Here is a 19,248-nt window from a genome sequence, read left to right as displayed (position 1 = left end):
TGGTCTACAAAGTAAGGCTTCAACAGAACAGAGCATCCCATCCTCATTATTTGAGATTAAGTGTCTTCCTCCAAAAACAAGTAATCAACCCAACCTAAATCAAGTTTTGATGTAATTGATTCTGATGTATTGGCATGGCTCTTCAGTCTGTTTAAATTGAAAACTTTGGTTCTGATTGGACCCATCTGCACCCAACAAGACTCACTGCATTTGTACTCAAGCAAGCAAAGCGTAACTAATTATTGGTTTAAATGTGGTTTAGGTATTGGGGGGATTTCATTTGGCTCTGTTTGTACATATGCTGTGTGTTATTCTGGTGTTTTTTTTTATGTATACTTTTACACATATAATTTTCTCTTTGTTGTGAGTATCTCTTCCCTAGAAGAAAATACCAGTCACACTTAAAAGAGAGCAACATCATTTGACTCATGTAATGCAGAAGTAAACTTGGAATGAAATTTAGTCTCCACCTGTGATGTAGACCCAGATATGGAGAAGGTAATAGATGGAAGCACTCACGAGGGTTTGTCACAAATTAAACACACCACATCAACAACCATAAGCATTTATTTAGTATTTCTTGACTTGGATCTTTTGGAACCACTGGACCTGAACATATTGTAAGAGAAACCAGAGGTAATTGCCAAAAGGTTATGTGACTTAAGAATTAAGCCTGACATTTCAGTCCTTGGTGCAGGTCCACTTGCTCCCTAGTTCACGGTTCAGTAGCGCATAAAATGCAACAATCAAGTTCTCAGTCAGGAGAAAGCTGAATTCAGAGGTTATATTTTGAAACGGCCACAAAATTTATCACCACCTTTACACACACAAACTAGTGAAAAATTAGAAGACCCATTGAGACATTATATGCCCTAACACATACACACAAACTGTACCTGTAGTGATCTCAGGCTGTAAAACGCTCCAGGATGGACTGTGCTAATGTCGTTGCCATGCAACATGAGCATTTCCAGTTGTCGTAGTGAGCTGAATTCTGACCCCTCCACCTCTGTCAGGCTGTTATAACTGTTAGAGAGAGAAAAGAAACAGCCAGTCACTGGGGTGAAAGAGTAAAAGAGAGTCGTCAGGGGTGTCAGAAGATAGGAAAGTAATATTAGTCTGCAGTCAGTGCTTGCATATGTGTCTTGGCAATGTGACCTTTCACCCGAACTGGGAAAACATGGCTGGGAAGAATGGATGTAAAGAAGGAAAGTCGCATGACAGAGAGACCTTAGTTAACCTTTGACCCTCAGTTATTTCCTCATCCATAAAACTTAAGCATGTGACAGGCAGAGGAAACACATACACGGATGAAGAATTACCATGCTGCATCTGTTTCACAAACTTCTGTAGAACCAATGTACTGTAAGCATTGGCCCAATATACCTTTAGAAATTCAGTATAGACAGGGGCTTTTCATATGAGACTTGCCCTCTTGTAAACAACATCATGTAACACTTTAAAACAGCAGGTCTATGTGCAAACCTTTCTTGGAGTCTTCAGGTTTCAGTAAATTACAACAGACATGTGTCAAAGAGTCATACTGATTGCCAAGCACAGTATAGACCAGTGTATTGTCTAACAAAGTCTATAGTACGAAACTTTTAGACACGCAACATTCCCTGGGTGCAGTTATCCCTACCCAATTGAACACATATGGGAGACTCTGCCTTTTTCCACTGCCATCAATAAAACAGCCAGCTCACAATATATCATCTAGTGGTCACTTTCATCCAGAGTGTTTTTCTTTACCATGATGCACATATTTTTAGTATGGCTTTCCCCATTGGGAACTGAACTCTGGCAGTGTTACAGTTATGCTACAGTTAGGCAGTCATTGCTGCTATACCACAGGGTTCGACAATAGCGGTGGCCCGATGGCCCGGGGCCAGTAAAAATTAAAGTGTGTTTTAAAAGTCAATTGTTTTGTTAACTATTACCTTTTTATAATTATATTTTTTTATTTTATTTTTTTTATAATTTTAACTGTGATTACATTTTAGTTTATTGTTTTTATATCCATGATGTATTTAATAACTGATTAAACATATTAACAGTATAACATAACTTATACATCTTTGGTTTTGTTGTAACACTGATAAATAACTTTTATTTAGGGAGATCCAGTAAAAATTGTCCTCGGGCCAGTAAGTTTCAAAACCACTGACCCGGTGGGGCCAGTTGAAAGAAGGTTTAACGTTGAGCCCTGTACCATAACAAAAGCTGTTGCATTTCTTCACACACAGGAGTCTACTGGTCTATCACTTGTCATCTCATTAAAGATTAGCGGGTGGTTTTTTTGGTGTTGGTTTGCATCAGTGGTTACAGAAGATAAATAGAACCTGATTATTGTCTTTTTTGGCATTTTTTCTCTTTATTAGCTAGCAGTACAGAGATGTGGAACAACATGCAACAAATATCCCTAACCACATGTGAAATGGGGACACTGTGATTGGCATTTTAACCCATATACCACGGTAGTGCCCCAGACTGTTTTGCTGTTGCCAAGATTTTTGACACAAAATCAATAAGAAAAGACAATAATAAATTCTGCAGCATAGTATGAAAAGAAGAAGAGCTCCTGTAGCCATTTTTCAGGCTTTTTATGATGGTATTTAGGGGTTTTCAGTAACAGTTGTCTGCATGAAAGATAATATTGGCACTAGAAAATGACAGAGCAAACAAAGGCAACGGTAGACTAGGTATCCTTGAAATAAACCAGTTTGTAGAATGTGCTGTCTTACCATGTCTAAAGGCAGATCTGTCTATAGAGTGAACAAAATTATAAACATAACACTTTTGTTTTTACCCCCATTCATCATGGAAAAGATTTATTTTCCATGATTCATCATTACTGTACCATGAAAGAGCACATGGAGAAACAGCTGAATCTTAAGCCCTATTGTCACTATGCCAGGTTCTGTAAGTATTTCAAATTCATAACACAACCAGAAATCCTTGTGTGTTGGGGATGTTTTCTGTAGGTAGTCCATACTATCCTCCACGCCACTCACTGAACAATCGGCACAACAGTTCCATTGAAAGCGGATGGGCGCCAGTATTTGTAGGAGCAGTTTCCTTTTTTATTCAAACAATATTGCTCTGAACCCAAACTAAAGGAACACAGGCTCCAGAGTGTAAATAAAGCATTACAAACATGCCTGGTGTGAACATACACCAAGAGTTTTGCATTAGAGACCAAATCCCCCTGGTCTGCACCCCAGTTTGCAGGGTGGTCTAATGTTTAGAATTCCTTTAGCTCCCCAACGGTTTGGTCCCCTTCCAAATGTATGCTCTGCTGAAGTGTCCTTGAGAAATTCCCTTTATTCCCATTAGAACAGACACTGCTTCAACCCCACACAAAGAATCAATAGGAAATCAGAAGAAACAAATATAAAGTGCAACATCAAACTGACAGCTGTGTGTTTTGCAATTGACCTGTCTTTTCTTATGGTCGACTGAAATGACAACTGTCACGGACAGCTGTAGCTAAATAAGCTAACGTTAGCTCCACAAGTTGGCCCAAAACACTATCCTTAGACCTTTTTAATATTTCCAGCTGTCTTGTTGTAAAACAAAATGAGTCTTAAATATGCACTTGACTACATACAATCATCCAGATATTCAAGATATTCACTGGTTTGTGATAAAGAAGATAACAAAACTCGTTTTTGTATTGCAGTGTTGAGTTATTTAATATGAGGAAAATATAAGTCCAGACTAATAATACTCTTTGGTTGCTAAGCTTACATACTTGGACAAGCAAGACAGAGGTTAAATTGATGTCTTAATGTCCATTTTCATAGTATGGCTCACTTTGCTGGAGTGTAAATGTCCCCATATCTAATAATGAACACATAACAGAGCTGCTAACCTTACTTTACACTTCCAACACCGCTTCCAACACCGGCTTCCACACAGTGGGGAAATACTACACAGTCAATGTGCTATCATTAAGGATTAAAAGTAACACTGGGGAAGGTCACTGCTATTGATAAAAAGCTAAATAGCTGGACATGCTCATGTTTGCAGCTGACATTAAAGCAGATGAACACACTGTTAAATCCATTCTTTACACTTGCACTTCCTCCATACTCTTCTCTAGTGTCTATGTTTGTAACTTTTGATTGTCATGTTGTGCCTCAGCAATGATATTATATCATATTATTATTATATTATATTCCATCTGTCTATTTCCATCCTGCAACATGTCTTTGCAAAGGTTAAAGGCAGATCCATAAAACAAAGGCCAGAATGCTATAGTTGTAGGAATTGTTTCAATTTGACCTGAAGGGGGTGGTGTAATTTAATGTCAATATAACACTTGCTGTTGCCAAACCCTTTCTAACATAGTCCCTGTAGTGTAATACTGGCTGTCTAAAACAGCATATGCATTTTGTTTTGGTTTGAGACCAAGATTATCTGGAATGTACTGATTGCTTCCACAGTACTGTTCTCACAGTACAGGAGCGCATATGGAGACATTTACGTCCTGTGGAATGGAGCTTTTTTGACCATTTACCTACAGAGATACACATCATCGCATTATATCCAGTAGTGAAGAGCTTGAGAACTACTCCGAGCCCAAATGTAATGCACCTGAAATGCAGTGATAGCAATAGAGCCCCACATGGTAAGGGAAAGCCTCATGTGAACAATAGTAGAGCTCTGTCTGCTCCTTGCCAAGTAGTTTGCCATGTAAATATGTACTGTTTGGAGCCAATTATTAGACAATGCAATTTGTTATGTACAGAACCGTGGCTGGACTATTTCTCTGCTGGAGGGCAGTCAAAGATCCACAATACAGAGACCCACATGGAAGTGATTTGGAGATGGATCCCCTCTGGAGTCAATTCATCACCACATGCTGGTGCTAGGCCCTTATCTTTCGGGTTTAAAGCAGATGTGGTCAAATTAAATGTACAATAGGCTATGAGCTGATTATCTCACTGATCAGACTGTCTTTAGTGGATCACTGACTTGTGTTGACCATTTGTTAGCTAAAGAAAACACTTCTCTGACAAATCACCAACACCACATTCCACACTATTTCCTGTAGCGTGTTTAGTTTTCTTCCCTTTGGACTGGCATTCATAACAACATCTCAGTGCTTCTGTGTGTGTGTGTGTGTGTGTGTGTGTGTGTGTGTGTGCATAGTAATTGAGTCTTACCCCAAGTTGAGCCTCTCTGTGTCTTTAGGAAAGGTTTTTGGTATGGTGGTGAGGTGTCTGAACGTACAGTGGACCTCTTTAACGCCTGGACAGCTGCAGCTCCGTGGGCACAATGGGATGGCATGGGTGGAGGAGATCTACAGAGAACAGAGAAGGTATGCAGGAAGACAGGGCCGTTAGGATGAGAGGAAAGGGTCAAAATAGAAAGAAATCAGATGGAGATGGTTAGGAATAAAAGAGAGGCAGCGGAGAGGAAGAGAAGGAGAAGCAAACAGATGAGTTCAGGCCTGTGTAGGCACTGACAGTTTGGAAAGAAATCAATACTAAGTGGAGTAAATAGACTTGAGGTTTACATAAAATAAAGTGTGTATTTGGTGTATTAACATTGTGCCCAATTCCATCAGACATTTTCTTAAAGATGATTTACGCATCTGAGAGGAAAGATTTGTCTTAAATGCAAGATTGTTAGGAAATATAGGATATTTTATTCACATATCATTATGTTGTGTGTATCACCCTATGCCAGCCTCATAATATTTGCAAACTTAACAATGGCTGCAATGGAAAACTGTGTGATTTCAATGAAGCAACATGCACAACACATGTTGTGATTATATGATTTTCACATTGTCTTCTCAAGCAGAGATTTCTGGCACAACTTCACCTTGTGGTGAAGGTGCATGGAGAAGGTCAAAAGTCTGAAGTCAAAACACTAGCAATGCTTGTAGTGTGTAGAATAACTTATGCTTATAACTTAACCTATGCTTATTGTCATCAGGTTAAACACTTAGTCTTCACTGCCAGGAGGACTCTGATTCTTTTTTTGTTTTTATAGATCAAGTGTCATGTTATAAGTGACTTTCATTAGTCAAGCAACCACTGGCTCATATAAGAACTGGAGAGCTTCTTCATTGAAGATTTACCGTTTGGTATAGCAGCGATAAGAAGAGCAGGGGAAACCATGCTGCAGCCAACCTGCAGTAGATGTTGGTGCACCACCACAGCATCATGACTGGATGGCTGTCTGATAGCTCACGTCATTAATACGCCTGCAGGAAGGGAGCAAATTATTTAGATGCACAGATTTATGTCAACAAAAACTAGATATTAGAAACACAACATATACTGGATTTATTGCAGGGCTGTTGTAGTTGATTGATACTGGTTCTTTGGGATAGTGATATTGCTATTGATCCATGTAAAATAAGTTAAGATTAGATACTTTATTGGAAATTTGTCTTGAACATATACTGTATGCTGTTAAAAGATACAAAATGGAGGGTACATGCAGTGACTGATTCCAACCAACTAATTGCACACTGCCGGTCGAACAACACAGCTGTATTTAATCACAATAGTGATGTTGATGAGTTAGCACCCTCATCAACATACAATCATCATAAAATGTATGTGGTGTACTATAACATATGCCCATTGCATAATGTGTTGGGCTCCACCTCCTCATGTCCCTGAACAGGATAAGCAGTTTAGTTTGGTTGCTGTGTTAATAAAAGAATATGTAGGTAATCGCATTATGTCCGGGGCTCATTCGTCTACATAACACAAGTTCTTGAAATTCTTTAGTTCCTCTTAGGGTTCATTAAGGACACCTGCATTATACAAAGTTAACACAACATATATTACACCTGTATTAGCAGATTTTTTGGCCACTTGGGGGCAGCATAAACAACCTGTAAACCCAACACTTGACATATAATCACCTTATACAGTTGATAGTGTAGCAAACGTTTTAGCAAACAAAAGTTGCTATTTCACAAATCCAGCAGCTACAAAGCAGAATTAATTTCCAGTCGTGTCAAGAACTCTTGAGGGAAGTAGCTGACTTACGGGAATCATTATTTGTGGGTTCATCACTACAAGCAACCCCTTTCACATATAAGTAGTCATATGTTCCACTGTTAAAATATAAATATTAATTTTAGCAGCTTTAACATAGTCTTTAGCTGTGAAAAGTTGTGGTTAATAATAGCTGGTTGCTTTCAATATACATTTATATATATCTATTACTTATACTTCTACAATGTAGCCACATTCACAAGCACACGGCCCTAATAGTATTAATGCTATACACAGCTTTTAGTGCAAGGACATTCTGTATGCAGATGCGAACACACATATGCACCCATACAAATTTAGCTGATTTTTCAGCTCAGCTTCAGTTCTTGAAACAACTATAACTAGCTCTCAGATTTTGTTTTTGACTTTGGCTAGACATGATGAAATCGAAAATTAACATATTAACTTTATAAATGCAGTGCACTAATAACTAATAACTTTGCACAAGCCCAAGCTGGTATACCCACAAATGTTACATAAAAGAAAGAAAGAAAGAAAGAAAGAAAGAAAGAAAGAAAGAAAGAAAGAAAGAAAGAAAGAAAGAAAGAAAGAAAGAAAGAAAACTCACATGATAGTATTGGCAAGACTGCAGAGAAAGTGAGAACTGTGAGAAAAATCTCCAGGAGTGAATACATTGACAACCGTAGCAGCTCTCTAATACTAAACTATTTGCCCTCAAGGCTGATAAAACACATCAGAGAAGTTTGAACACTCCTGTCTGTCTTCGCTACACCTTTCCTTAGGGAATTTTGTGGAGCACGAATGATCTTTTATCCAAAATAATCATGTTCAAAACTAGGAATATGTGTGTTATTTGAAGGCACACAATAGGCACATTGCCTTTCAGCATTGGGGATTAAAGACTCAAAGTCACACTGGTACTGGAATAGATTATAATTCAATACAATAAAACACAATGCACTAGTAGAAAAAAACGACCACTTAACATTGGCTGTTGTGGTTTTCTACATTGCCAGGTGGTTTGGCACTCACTGTGTTGCTTTAAATGCTCCTTTGAGGGCATTACATACTAATTACATGCAGTCACACTCACTGCAACCCACACTCACACGCCTTGACACAATGGCACACCAGTCAGATAGTTAATAAACTCAGAACAAAGAGAGAAACCGGTGGAGAAAGAGAAGGAGAAGCGTTTACAGGTACAATCAAACAGCACACACATATTTGAAGTCATTAGAGGCCAGTTTGGGGTTTCTGGTTTCCACTCCTATCTCTGTGTTCCCTCGTCACAGGCAGGCTAATTCATCTAACAGCTGTGTGTGTGTGTGTGTGTGTACGTGTGTGAGCTGAGTTGATCAGTTTAGGTACAGATATTTGGTCATAACAAGTGGACAAAATAAAATGTTTACCTGATGATGGCACTTGATGAAGAACAGTTCACCAAAGTAATTAGTTCATCCTGAGATGGATATAAATGGGTGTACAAAATCCATCCAATAGTTAAGATATTTTAGTCTGGACCAAAGGGTTCCTCAGGGTCCGCTTACTAGATTTTTTTTTTGCTTTCACTCACAGCCCTTAAACATGCATTAACTGATTTGGCCAGCAGAGACCAGCTCTAAATATATTATTAACTTATAAATATTCACTCTCTTTTTAGCTCTGTTTTGGGCTACACCAGCTCATAAGAAAAATGTATGGCTCTGCTAATTGCTAGCAAAATGTTAAGCAGCCAGTAGCCACTTTGTCTGTTTGACATCTGGTGCTGGGAAGGTCGTGTACAGTGGGGTTTTTGAGCTGTTTTTGCTGAACTAGCTGTCTGCTACTACAGTTCAAAACCAAACAATAAACTGAAAGACTCTGAATGGCTCGGTAGTGTCAGGTGGTAATTCTCTGTTTATTAGACACTACAAGCAACGCCTTTAACAGACACATTCTCATTTGAAACATTGTTAATTTGAAATATAGATCAGTGCAGCTTTAAGTTAATACTATTGACAAGGTCAAGAATTAACTTTCACGCTCAAATTACTAGCATTTTTTGTATGTGCATTATTAACAATCATTTATTGATCCACAGAGAAATCCTTTCCTCTTGTGTCCTCCACAGGGAGGTCAGAGGTCAGGGTCAACTACAAAAGAGAAACTCTGTTCGAGATTCATTGCTGCATTCAAGGATACTCCAGCAGGACGGATGCTTTGTGTAAGAAGAACTTGAACTTTTGACCTCAGATCTTTAATGGCTTTGCCATCTTGTGGCCAAGATCATAAAAATTCACGCCTAACGTTTAAAAAAACGTCAGTATCTGACATTAGTCATAGGATACACTACACCTATGGCTTGCGATGAATGTCCCATATTGTCTGTGTAAATTTGATCATCAGTTCTATAATTTAAATAACATGTTGAAAGGATATTGGGTGCATTTTATTAGGTGTTACTCACAGATGTTCAACGACCCACACTTTTAATATGGCTCAGGTAAGACAAAAACCTGATCTTGACCACCTTGACTTTACAGAGCAATAAAGGTGTCCATTCGGTCAGTATCCAGTATCCAGTACCAGTAGGTAATCACTGTCAGCCAGCTCCTGCTCCTGCTTTCCTTTAATGGCTTTACCAGCTCTCCTGTCCACTTTGGAAACATACAGAGCACATGCAAGGGAGAAGAAGGTAAAAACAGAGAAGAGAGGAGGCGCACAGTGGCAAGGGGATGCGAGGAGAGAGGAAAGGAAAGGCAGGGAAGGGAAGGGAAGTATGATAGAGGAGTGGACAGCAGAAGAGAAAGAAGAGAAAGAGGAAACAGATGAGGTGAGAAAAGGATTTTTCTGCGCAATGAAATAACCCCTCTCAGATTCTCACCTCCTGCTTATCAAAATCATATAGCACATGGTGGTTTTTGCTCAATCCTGCCAAAATACATTTGTATCTTTCTATATGGGCTTGTCTTCATGCTATAACAAAATAATTTAATGAATGAAGGATGGGCAGAAACAAGTTAGTTGTACTATACCTGAGAGAAATGTACTGTACATTAAACTCACAAAGAATATAAAAATCCTCTCAGTAGATAAAACATTTGGCAAAGAGGAATGTCACTGTCACTTCTCATATGTCATGTAGCAATGTAATCTCAATTAAAGCATCACCCAAATCAAAAACACAAACAAAAAGCAGATTTTTCCAGTTATGCCTTGTGGTATCTAGCCATTTAATTAGTTTTGATTTCACCAGGAAAAGTTTTGAGGTCTGAGGACTTTCTGAGAAATGATGATGGTGAGTAGGATATTATATATGACACTGTTGTGAAGCTGTTTCAGTGTGGTGCATGCGTCTGCTTACCAGTAATAGTTGTGAGTATGCTAATCTTTAGCAAAAACTATGACAATAAAACCCAGGTTAATAAAATGCTTTCCTGGCTTCCTATTTCTAGCTAGCTAAGGATGGATTTTTGCATTGTCTTCAACGTGATGGACGTGTTTAGAATGCTGCTAACACACTTTAGGCACTTTCCATTTTATTTGCCTCACACTTTTGGAGGAGTATGTCCGAATAAAAAATGTTAACATTTTGTGGGAATGCTCTAGTCTATGCCAGATCTTGTTCTCTGCTGTCCAAAAGGCTTCTTGGCAGACATTTCTACTTGTCATGGCAGGAGGAAAAAAAGCACAGATGTAATAGATAACATAATTGATAACCATTATGTCCCAGTCCTAACCAAAGTTAATAGTATTAATTAGGCTTGTGTATTTACTGTTATGCCATATCAAGATGTATCCACTAAATTCATCTGAACTGTCAACAACAAAAATGGAGAGAAAGATTGAAATTATTGTTGTTGACATCTAATGTTGTGTGATCCAACGGACAGTAATTATCCAACAGAGAGGGCTTTGGCTAGGTTTTTTGGGGGGAGATTTTTTTGACTGCCTGACCCTAGCTGTTTTTCATCGGTAATGCTGGCACATCAGTGATTGACAGTGAGCTGCACAGTTTCCTAACATCAGCAAGGCATACTATATCTAAAAGCCAAAACACATTTGTTTAATCAGAAAAAAATACAAAAAACATTACCACGCGTCTTGCTTTCAAAGGTGAATGCCCGCAATTGTGGCTAAAGTGCTAGTGTGGCGAATAATTTGCCAATGACTTCTGGTAAATTTTGGTGTCTGTACTTAATCACTTAAAACTGATCAAAAGCCAGCTCAGTCTCCTTAATACATGGTATATTCCTTTAAGAATGTCTGAGTGAGGCCAATACATCTTTCTGTCAAAAGCATTACACTGACTGCCAGCCAAGTCACAGCTGCTCTATACAAGATAACACATGTCAAGAGAGCACAACAATATGATTCCCACATGTTTTCCATGCATGTCTGTAATATCATGTGCTGCTCCTATATCCTCATTCAGAGATCTCTTTCAACATAATGTGTTGCTATTGGATGCCTCTTCTCCAAAAGGTTATTTTACAAGTTCAAGCAGCTGTTTTTTGATTGATAAACACATATTAATAATATTTAGGGGAATCACGTGATGTAATAATTATCTCTGGTCCTAATCACTTCACTATCTGGGTTAAATAGTAATTATATTAACAATTAAATAAATTACACAGTGACATAACTTTTTCATATTCATAGACTTCTGGGGGTAAATCGAGTCCACTTTGGTTTTACAAGTCTATTTAATTTATAGATGTTATAAAACATGTAGGATAAAAATATGAATCCTCTGACTGGATGTTAATCAATTGTTTAAACTCTTTTCCTTCATTCAGATTCCATTCAGATTTCTCTTTCAAGTATTGGCTTTAAATGTCTCAAAGTTTTAGCGTGGCTTGCTGCAGCGGCACGGAGAGAAGCTAAGGTGGCTTAAAATAATCTAGGATACTTTGTACACTCTAGGAAAAGTCTAGCAAGTTTTCTTTTGCCTTTGGCTTGTTATTACTGAAAGCTGCTCCCCTTTATTCATTAAAACAAAACTGCATGTTGGTGATAAATACTTAAGAGTGTATTTATACAGAGCGTCTGTTTGTCTGAAGTGCTCATTGATACCAATATGATTTAAATGCACATCACCAGGACCAGGTCATAGTAAACACACTTTTCCAGCAACAGGCTGTGTTTGACAGAAATGTCTGTATCTTGCACACAGTATATCAAGCATAAATATTTGTGATTCCATATGCTTTTTGAACACAATCATATGGGAATATTTTGCTATTACATTTTTTGATGGGTGGTACAAACGTACAAAAGTTTTTGTAGATGGGCTTCTTTTTCTTCTTTTTCACAGTTCTGCTCATAGCTGTGGACTCAGTACAACAAAATAAACAGCACTGGACTGTTTTGCCTGCTGATAATTTCACAGGCAAGTCAATCAACAGATACATTACTGTGACACCAATCACATCTGTCACTACATGACACTGGGTGTGAAATCAGATCTCAAAGTGAGACGACATTCTTTGATGTCGCAAAAACACATTTGTCTCTCAAAGTGTCACTTTTGCACACTCTAGACAAATTCAAGTTTCAATTAGTCATCAGCCATGCATCAACTTCTCAGTGTCAGTTCACTGCTCAGCTCAATGTCCTGTAAGAAAATGGCACTCAATTCATGCAACCACTTGGGCTATTGCACCAACATGTGAAGAGAATTTTTAAATGAGAATCTGAAAAATAAAAGCAGAGATATGCACAGAAAACAGTGTCCTGAAAACTGACTAACCTTAACCCAAACAACTGCCTCTGTTAAAGTTGCTTTTACATCTGGGAGCATTTAACAAGCTCTCATTATCAAAACCACAAGAGACTCACCTGCAAATTCCTCCAGAAGGGTAGAAAAATAAACAGTTTAGGTACAAAATAGCCGACAAAACAAGTCCTTTAGGTTTGACTGCAGGCTGGAAAGTCAGAGTTTTACAAGAAAAACAGGCGTAAAATAGTATCCAGTTGATGTTTTAGTCCCGTGGATGTTTGCTGACTTGTAAAGCCAAGCAGGTCTGTTAAAGGGAGAGCGAGAGAGGGGATAAAGCTCTCTCTCTCTCTCTCTCTCTCTCTCTCTCTCTCTCTCTGTTGATTTGACCCTCTGTTGGTCCTTAAGGCATCTGGATTTCAGATTAACTTCTTTCTTGTCCCGTTTTGTAACTGTGCGGTCAGGAATGCTGCTTCTCCATCCCCTCCTACACCTACGCTCCTTCTTTCACCTCCTCCATTCATCTCCTCTCCCTCCCTCTTTCTCTCCGCTTTAACTACCCCTCGCTCACCCTCTCTGAAACTCTTGACTTCCATTTTATGCAGACAATTCTGGTGGAAACATTATCACTGTCCTTTTCTTTTCACTGTTTCCTTTCTTTCTCACCCACCTGCTTACCTCCTCTCTCTGTCTTCTTTCTTTCTCTTTTCCCTCTCTGTCTGTTGTTCTCTTTACACGCTTTCACCTTTCCAACCCTCCACCCCTCTCTTCCTCTCCTTTCTCCCTCTTGAGGTACATTACAGCTTCTGAATACAGATTAGCCAATTATAATAATCCGTCTATACATATCAAGCCTGTGGCTACACACACTGACACGTACTTTGCAAAAGTTGGCAGGCAGTCAGTATTATTCATGTGATCTGCCCAGATCAAAATTACAGTGAATTAAATAGGATGGGGAAGTTTTAACAATGCAATTGTCCTAAAACTGTAGGTAATACTGTACCTGCAGTGTTGAAACACAGTGGCAACAAAAAACCACGGCCATGTTGACTCAACAGGATTTAAGTCTGGGCTTTTCACAACATGACTGATGGCAGGTAACTGATGAATTTGAGTCTTAGACATATTGTGCCTATTGACTGTGTAATAGGTTTGATCTTGTTGGTACCATTTGGAAACACTTCCTTTTGTTAATGTGCCATACCCCTCGCTTCACTTCTATTTAGTTTACGTCATCTAGAGAGTAAAGAGATAAAGCCAATAATATGTAGTTTACAAGCTAAAGCTTGTAAAACCTTTAGAAAAGGGCTGTTTATTCACTGATGGAATAAAGGCTAAATAAATGTACAACAGATTCTTGCTGGTTGTCTGGGTTTAAGTTTTCTATTACCCCTAAAGGACATTTTTGTTAAAACTGTAACATTTATAGCTGACATAACAATCTCATCTCAGGGCTCATAGCAACATTCATGGTTGCCAGAGGATGTATCCTAATGACTTTGGTGATCTTCTGACTTTTTCTCAACACTTCATGTTTAGTGCTAAGTGGCAAACCTTTGAAAGACTTTTCATCCAACAATGTCCAACTGCGCAAGTCTTTTCTGCTGATGAAGTTACGACTGAAAGCTCCAGCGACTGAAAGCTCCAGAAAAGCTACTAAATGAACCTTGAGGTGAGACTGTTTTGTCAACTGCTGTTTTCAAGGTCAAAAATAAACATTTAACCTCCACATACCACATTTAGACTGAGCTTTTCGTATTTTAGAGTTAATTCATCCATGACCAAAGCTTGATTCCAGACCTCTGAATCACACATAACTCTGCTGGTGTGATCGAAAAACAACCTGGCCAATAATAGTTTATAGGCAAGATTATGGGGATCTTCTACGTGTGAAAGCCAGAAAATGGCGACAGAAAAGTGTGGATGACACTGACATAGCTCTACAAGTTCTTGTGAGTGGATTTACATGTCGCTACTGATTAGTTAGAGTGAAATAGCAGAAAATGGCTTACGTGAATTGTCAGACTGAATTGCTGTGGTGTTGTGGTGTCATTTCTATTAATTTCATTATCAGTTATTCAGTCTGATTATCAGGCTACCATCATAGTAAACAAACAATTCAGTATGTTTTTTAAAATTAAGATAGCATTTTTGAATAGAACTTCTCACTTGCATTGAGACATTATCATTTTGAGAAACTTGACAGAAAAGAGTGGGGCTTTCATTCCAAAAGAGGGCTGCATATATTTAGATGAAAGAAATTATGCACATTTATATATGAAATTACGTGTTTCATCCGGGATATGCTAGATTTACTACATGAATTCATTCATTCTTTTCTAATCCTGAGTTGTCTCAAACAGAAGACAACTGTACTTTGGCATCACTCAGCATCTTTTCTCTGCACTTTTCTGGTATCCAACACCATTGCACACACACACACACACAAACAGGCAAACGCACATTTCAGTCATCAGCTTATCATAGTGATGATGGTGCCTGGTGCCAGTTCCATGGGCCAAATCTCACTGGCATTCTTGTACCACCTTCTTTTTCTCACACACAAATGTACAGAGACAAGTGGGTCATTGTAAGCAGTAACAAGCTTTGCGTGTTTTGACATGCTTCTTTTCCTCCTTCTTGTAATGTTTTTTTTATGTGTGTGCATTGTGGAGCAGCATGTGTGCACACATGAGTATAAACATTACTTTGGCTCATCCATCTTAGAGAACAAATCTCCTTGTCTTGTTCTGTTCTGGCTAATATTCCATATGGCAGGAGGATGAACTGTCCCAAAGTAGCATAAAATATTAAACAGAAATTATGCTGAATAGATTGACTACTGTTAACCAAACATGAACTTGATTAAATCCCATTTCAATTTCGATACAGAGGCTTCTTTGTAAGACTTAATCAGTACATCGTGTTGGCTTACCCAACTGTTCACCACCCGATGGGAGATTGACATTTACACTGCAGGAGGCAAATGTATTTATGTTCAACCACAGTTACACATTTCACAAGCAGTGCCAGCAGGGTAGCTGGAATACAAGGGTTTGGACCTAGTAAGCAGACATCCAAGGCAAAGAAGATACAGGTCAGAAATTTATTAAACAGCGGCAGAGTGGTGATAAGGCAGGCAGAGATCACAAACCAAAGTCTGAAATCCAAAGTCCAGAAAACAAGCAACATCTAAGGGAAACACAGATAATCCAAAAACACTGAGAAACAAACACAATTCAAAAACACTGGGAAGAATTAGAAATTAGGAAGAAGGCTGGAACAAAGGTCAAAAGAAGACCGTTGAACATACAACAAACAAGAGAAACATACTGACTTAAATATACCAGCGGGGTGAGGATAACAAGGGACAGGTGAAACTATTTAGGTCCGGGCAAACAATTACACAGGTGGGAAAAACATAAGTGGTCTGAAAGGAGAGGTGAGGTGATTAAAAGTAAAACAGGAAACAGAATGAATGAATGACCAAAGGAAAAACATAACATAATACACTTTGCTGGAAGACAGGAAGTGAAGTTAATGAGGTCACCTGAGGAGGGGTTAAACAAAATAAAACAGGAAATACAAAACAAAAACCCACAACCATGATGACACAGAGTTTGCCAATGTCTTTCAGTTCATCTTTCTCTCTCCAAGTGGTATTTTAACTTTTGTTTATTAAACATGTTAAATACCACCAGTTGGTTTTATGCAGTGCAGTAGATTAATTGTTGCTGGTGGATAAATGGGGCCCCACTAGCGGTGTAGTCTAACTGTGTGTTTATACAGAAAGCCAGTCATATTTTGGAGATGGCGTGACTCCATACAAAGTCAACTGAAAGACCTGATTAGCCACGCACATACATGGGAGCTGAAAGCACACACAGGCACTCTACCATACATATGGTCAGTGCGTCCCTTGCTAGCTAGCTTACAGCTAACATACAGTGGGCTGTTTTGGGCAAATTAACACAGACAGCCCCAACAGTCCAGCGGTGAAATACCTGTGAATTACTCATGTGCTAATGTGACAAGACCTTTACACTCTTTGCCTACTGGAATTTCTCAAATGCCCACAAAATGAACCAGGTTATATTCCTTCTCTAGACCTGCCAACGTGTAAAATTTAGCCATAGTGGTTTTCTGATTGTAGCCTATGTAACTTTGTTTCAATAAAATATTAATTTACCCCATCTTAGACATTTCCTAAAAGTGTTTTAGGCCTTGTTGTTGAAATAAGCTACATACAAATAATTGTCAAGATTAAGCCAAATGGGAATCTAATGCGCCAACAGGTAAAATTCACTCCTATAGAAAACGCGGTCATTTTTGTGCATTTAGATAAACATTCTGTGTTGATATTTTCAACTCATTTTGCCTACTACAAAACAGACATTAGACCTGAAGGAGTGAAGGAGAGTCTGATGGTGGGGAGATTTCAGGACTGAATGTGTCTTGGGTTGATTCATCATCTGACGGCTCATCATCTGACAGCGATCCTTCTGCAGAAGGTAAACATGCATAAATGCTGCATGTGTATTAATTATCATCAGCCAATATAGCAAGGCTGTATAAACAGGTAACTGTTACATGATCAGAGATTTCATCCACCATGTGTTATTTAGCAAAAGCAATCATCATACAGTTTTCCATTATGTAAAAATCTATTTTGATTTTTGGAATCGATTAGAATCTTTTCCAATAAATATTTGTCTTTGGAATTTTTGCATGTGTAATTGTTTGGATGACTGATGGAGTCAGAAACAAACAAGAAGAACGGGAAGAACATCTTATTATAATTACACTTACATTTTTATTATTATTACCATATTATGTAGGCCTATAAAACACTGCAATGGTCAGTTGTTTCTTCTAAATTGTATGATGTGTGCATGTCTACCGACCAACAACTGCATGCACGTCGTGGTTCCTCATGAGTCTATTCCAAGTAGCCTTCTGTTTAAAATGATATAATATTCTTTGTGAGGTTAATTAATGTTGATAAATGATTCAAACGTCCAACAAAGTTCACACACAACTCTGCACATCACCAGCGCTGCTGCTGCTCTGTCTCTCTCCCTCTTCTACCACACACCAGTGTTGCCAACTCCTCAGTAAGGAAAATAGCTATTGGCTGTCCTAAAAGTCGCTAGAAGTTGCTAAATGATCATAAATCATTGCCTAATTTGCATAATTGGCAATGTACATGTCATTGTGAAAGATGCTGTAGGAGAGAGGAATAACGTCGTTGGAGAGACAAAAAGTGAGTAAAAAACACCCTAAATATGTTTGGAACTACAGCCATGTAGTGCTAAATACATTTGTACATGCGCGATTCATTTGCAGTCTCGGGACGTGGTGGGGTGAACATCTTCGGCTCTGACTGCAGCTGGGAGGGACTGCTGCATGAGGACTGGGCCGCCTGAGAGTGGTTTAGGATGGGGGAGGGGCCCATGGCAGCGCCCACTGCTCGTTGAGAAGAGTATAAGAAAAATACCTGCTATAACGTCAGAGTCTTCAAAAGTCTCCAGTAACACCAGAAAAAGTTGCTAGATTTGTTGCTAGTCCCTTTTTTGAAAAAGAGTCGCTAGAGGGGTCTGAAAAGTTGCTAAATATACCGACAAAGCGCACTGAGGGCCCATTCCTTAAGTTGCAATTTTGGATTTATTCACACACTTTAAAAAAGATTAATTAAAAGCTTCTTTCTTTTCATATGTTTATTTACTGCATTATATGTTGATATTTATATCATAATAGGCTGTGACTTATTGACAGTAAACTGGTAGTTCAATGTAAAATCAGATGTTAAGAAACTCCAAATAGCCAAAATGGTATGGTTTCATAACAGCTTTGCGAAGATTCGATGGTGAGATTAGGAGTTGAATAAGGCTCCTCCAGAGTGGATGGCATCAAAAGAAGATGCAGAAGAGCGTAGCAGAATGACCTGCATAGAAAAGTGCAACCAAAATAAAACCTTCTGTAAATGTCTTAAGTACGGGGATGCTGTTTGTGGGAAACGCACATGTGCCAAATGTTTGCCAAAGTGTGTTGCGCAAAACTAATCACAAAATCAATGAATTTTATAACAGGTAAATTTTAACGGCTTTGTGCTTGGTTGTAGGTATACAGCGGCCCAAAGACGAGAAAATTTAGTGTTACAATTTACAGGATCAAGTAAATGCACAATTGAACTTGCAAGGCAAGAAGTTGAGGTTTCCAAAAATGAAAATCTCATTAGTTACACTGGCTCCGAGGAAAGTCAGAGAGGCAATTGTATAACCATGTTTTATTGTGATGTGATGTGTCTCAAACCCTCATAGAACAATGACAAAGACCTTCAACATATAATCATGTGCCAATCATTTTATGTGCCTTAGTGTAGATTTTCATTTACTTTCTTTGTTTATTGCAAACCTCAGCTGAAAGTTCTGGGTACAGCTATATTATTCTGTCTTAACATTAGTATGGAGTTCTAGTGATCTCTCAATCCCAGCCATTCCTTTCAAATCTCTTACTGCTGGTCTGTCATTCTCTTAATCTCACAAGCTCTAA

The 19,248-nt window shown here is 38.5% G+C and overlaps 1 protein-coding gene across 1 annotated transcript in view; it reads right to left on the bottom strand.

Moving 5' to 3' along the window:
- Positions 1 to 13,231, bottom strand: part of si:ch211-159i8.4 (matrix-remodeling-associated protein 5) — a 29,879-nt gene extending 16,648 nt beyond the window's left edge. The window contains exons 1-4 of the mRNA XM_038700007.1: positions 12,816 to 13,231; positions 6,095 to 6,220; positions 5,172 to 5,308; positions 897 to 1,026 (exon numbers count right to left, since the gene is read on the bottom strand). Coding sequence (XP_038555935.1) covers positions 897 to 1,026; positions 5,172 to 5,308; positions 6,095 to 6,181 — 354 coding nt within the window. The 5' untranslated portion in view covers positions 6,182 to 6,220; positions 12,816 to 13,231. The remainder of the gene's footprint in view (positions 1 to 896; positions 1,027 to 5,171; positions 5,309 to 6,094; positions 6,221 to 12,815) is intronic.
- Positions 13,232 to 19,248: the final 6,017 nt, after the last annotated feature.

This window comes from Micropterus salmoides, unplaced genomic scaffold (assembly GCF_014851395.1).
Source record: "Micropterus salmoides isolate LMB-PRFRI ecotype aquatic unplaced genomic scaffold, ASM1485139v1 Ms_hic_scaffold_5, whole genome shotgun sequence".
Lineage (NCBI taxonomy): Eukaryota > Metazoa > Chordata > Actinopteri > Centrarchiformes > Centrarchidae > Micropterus > Micropterus salmoides.
This window is presented reverse-complemented; position numbering and strand designations above follow the sequence as displayed.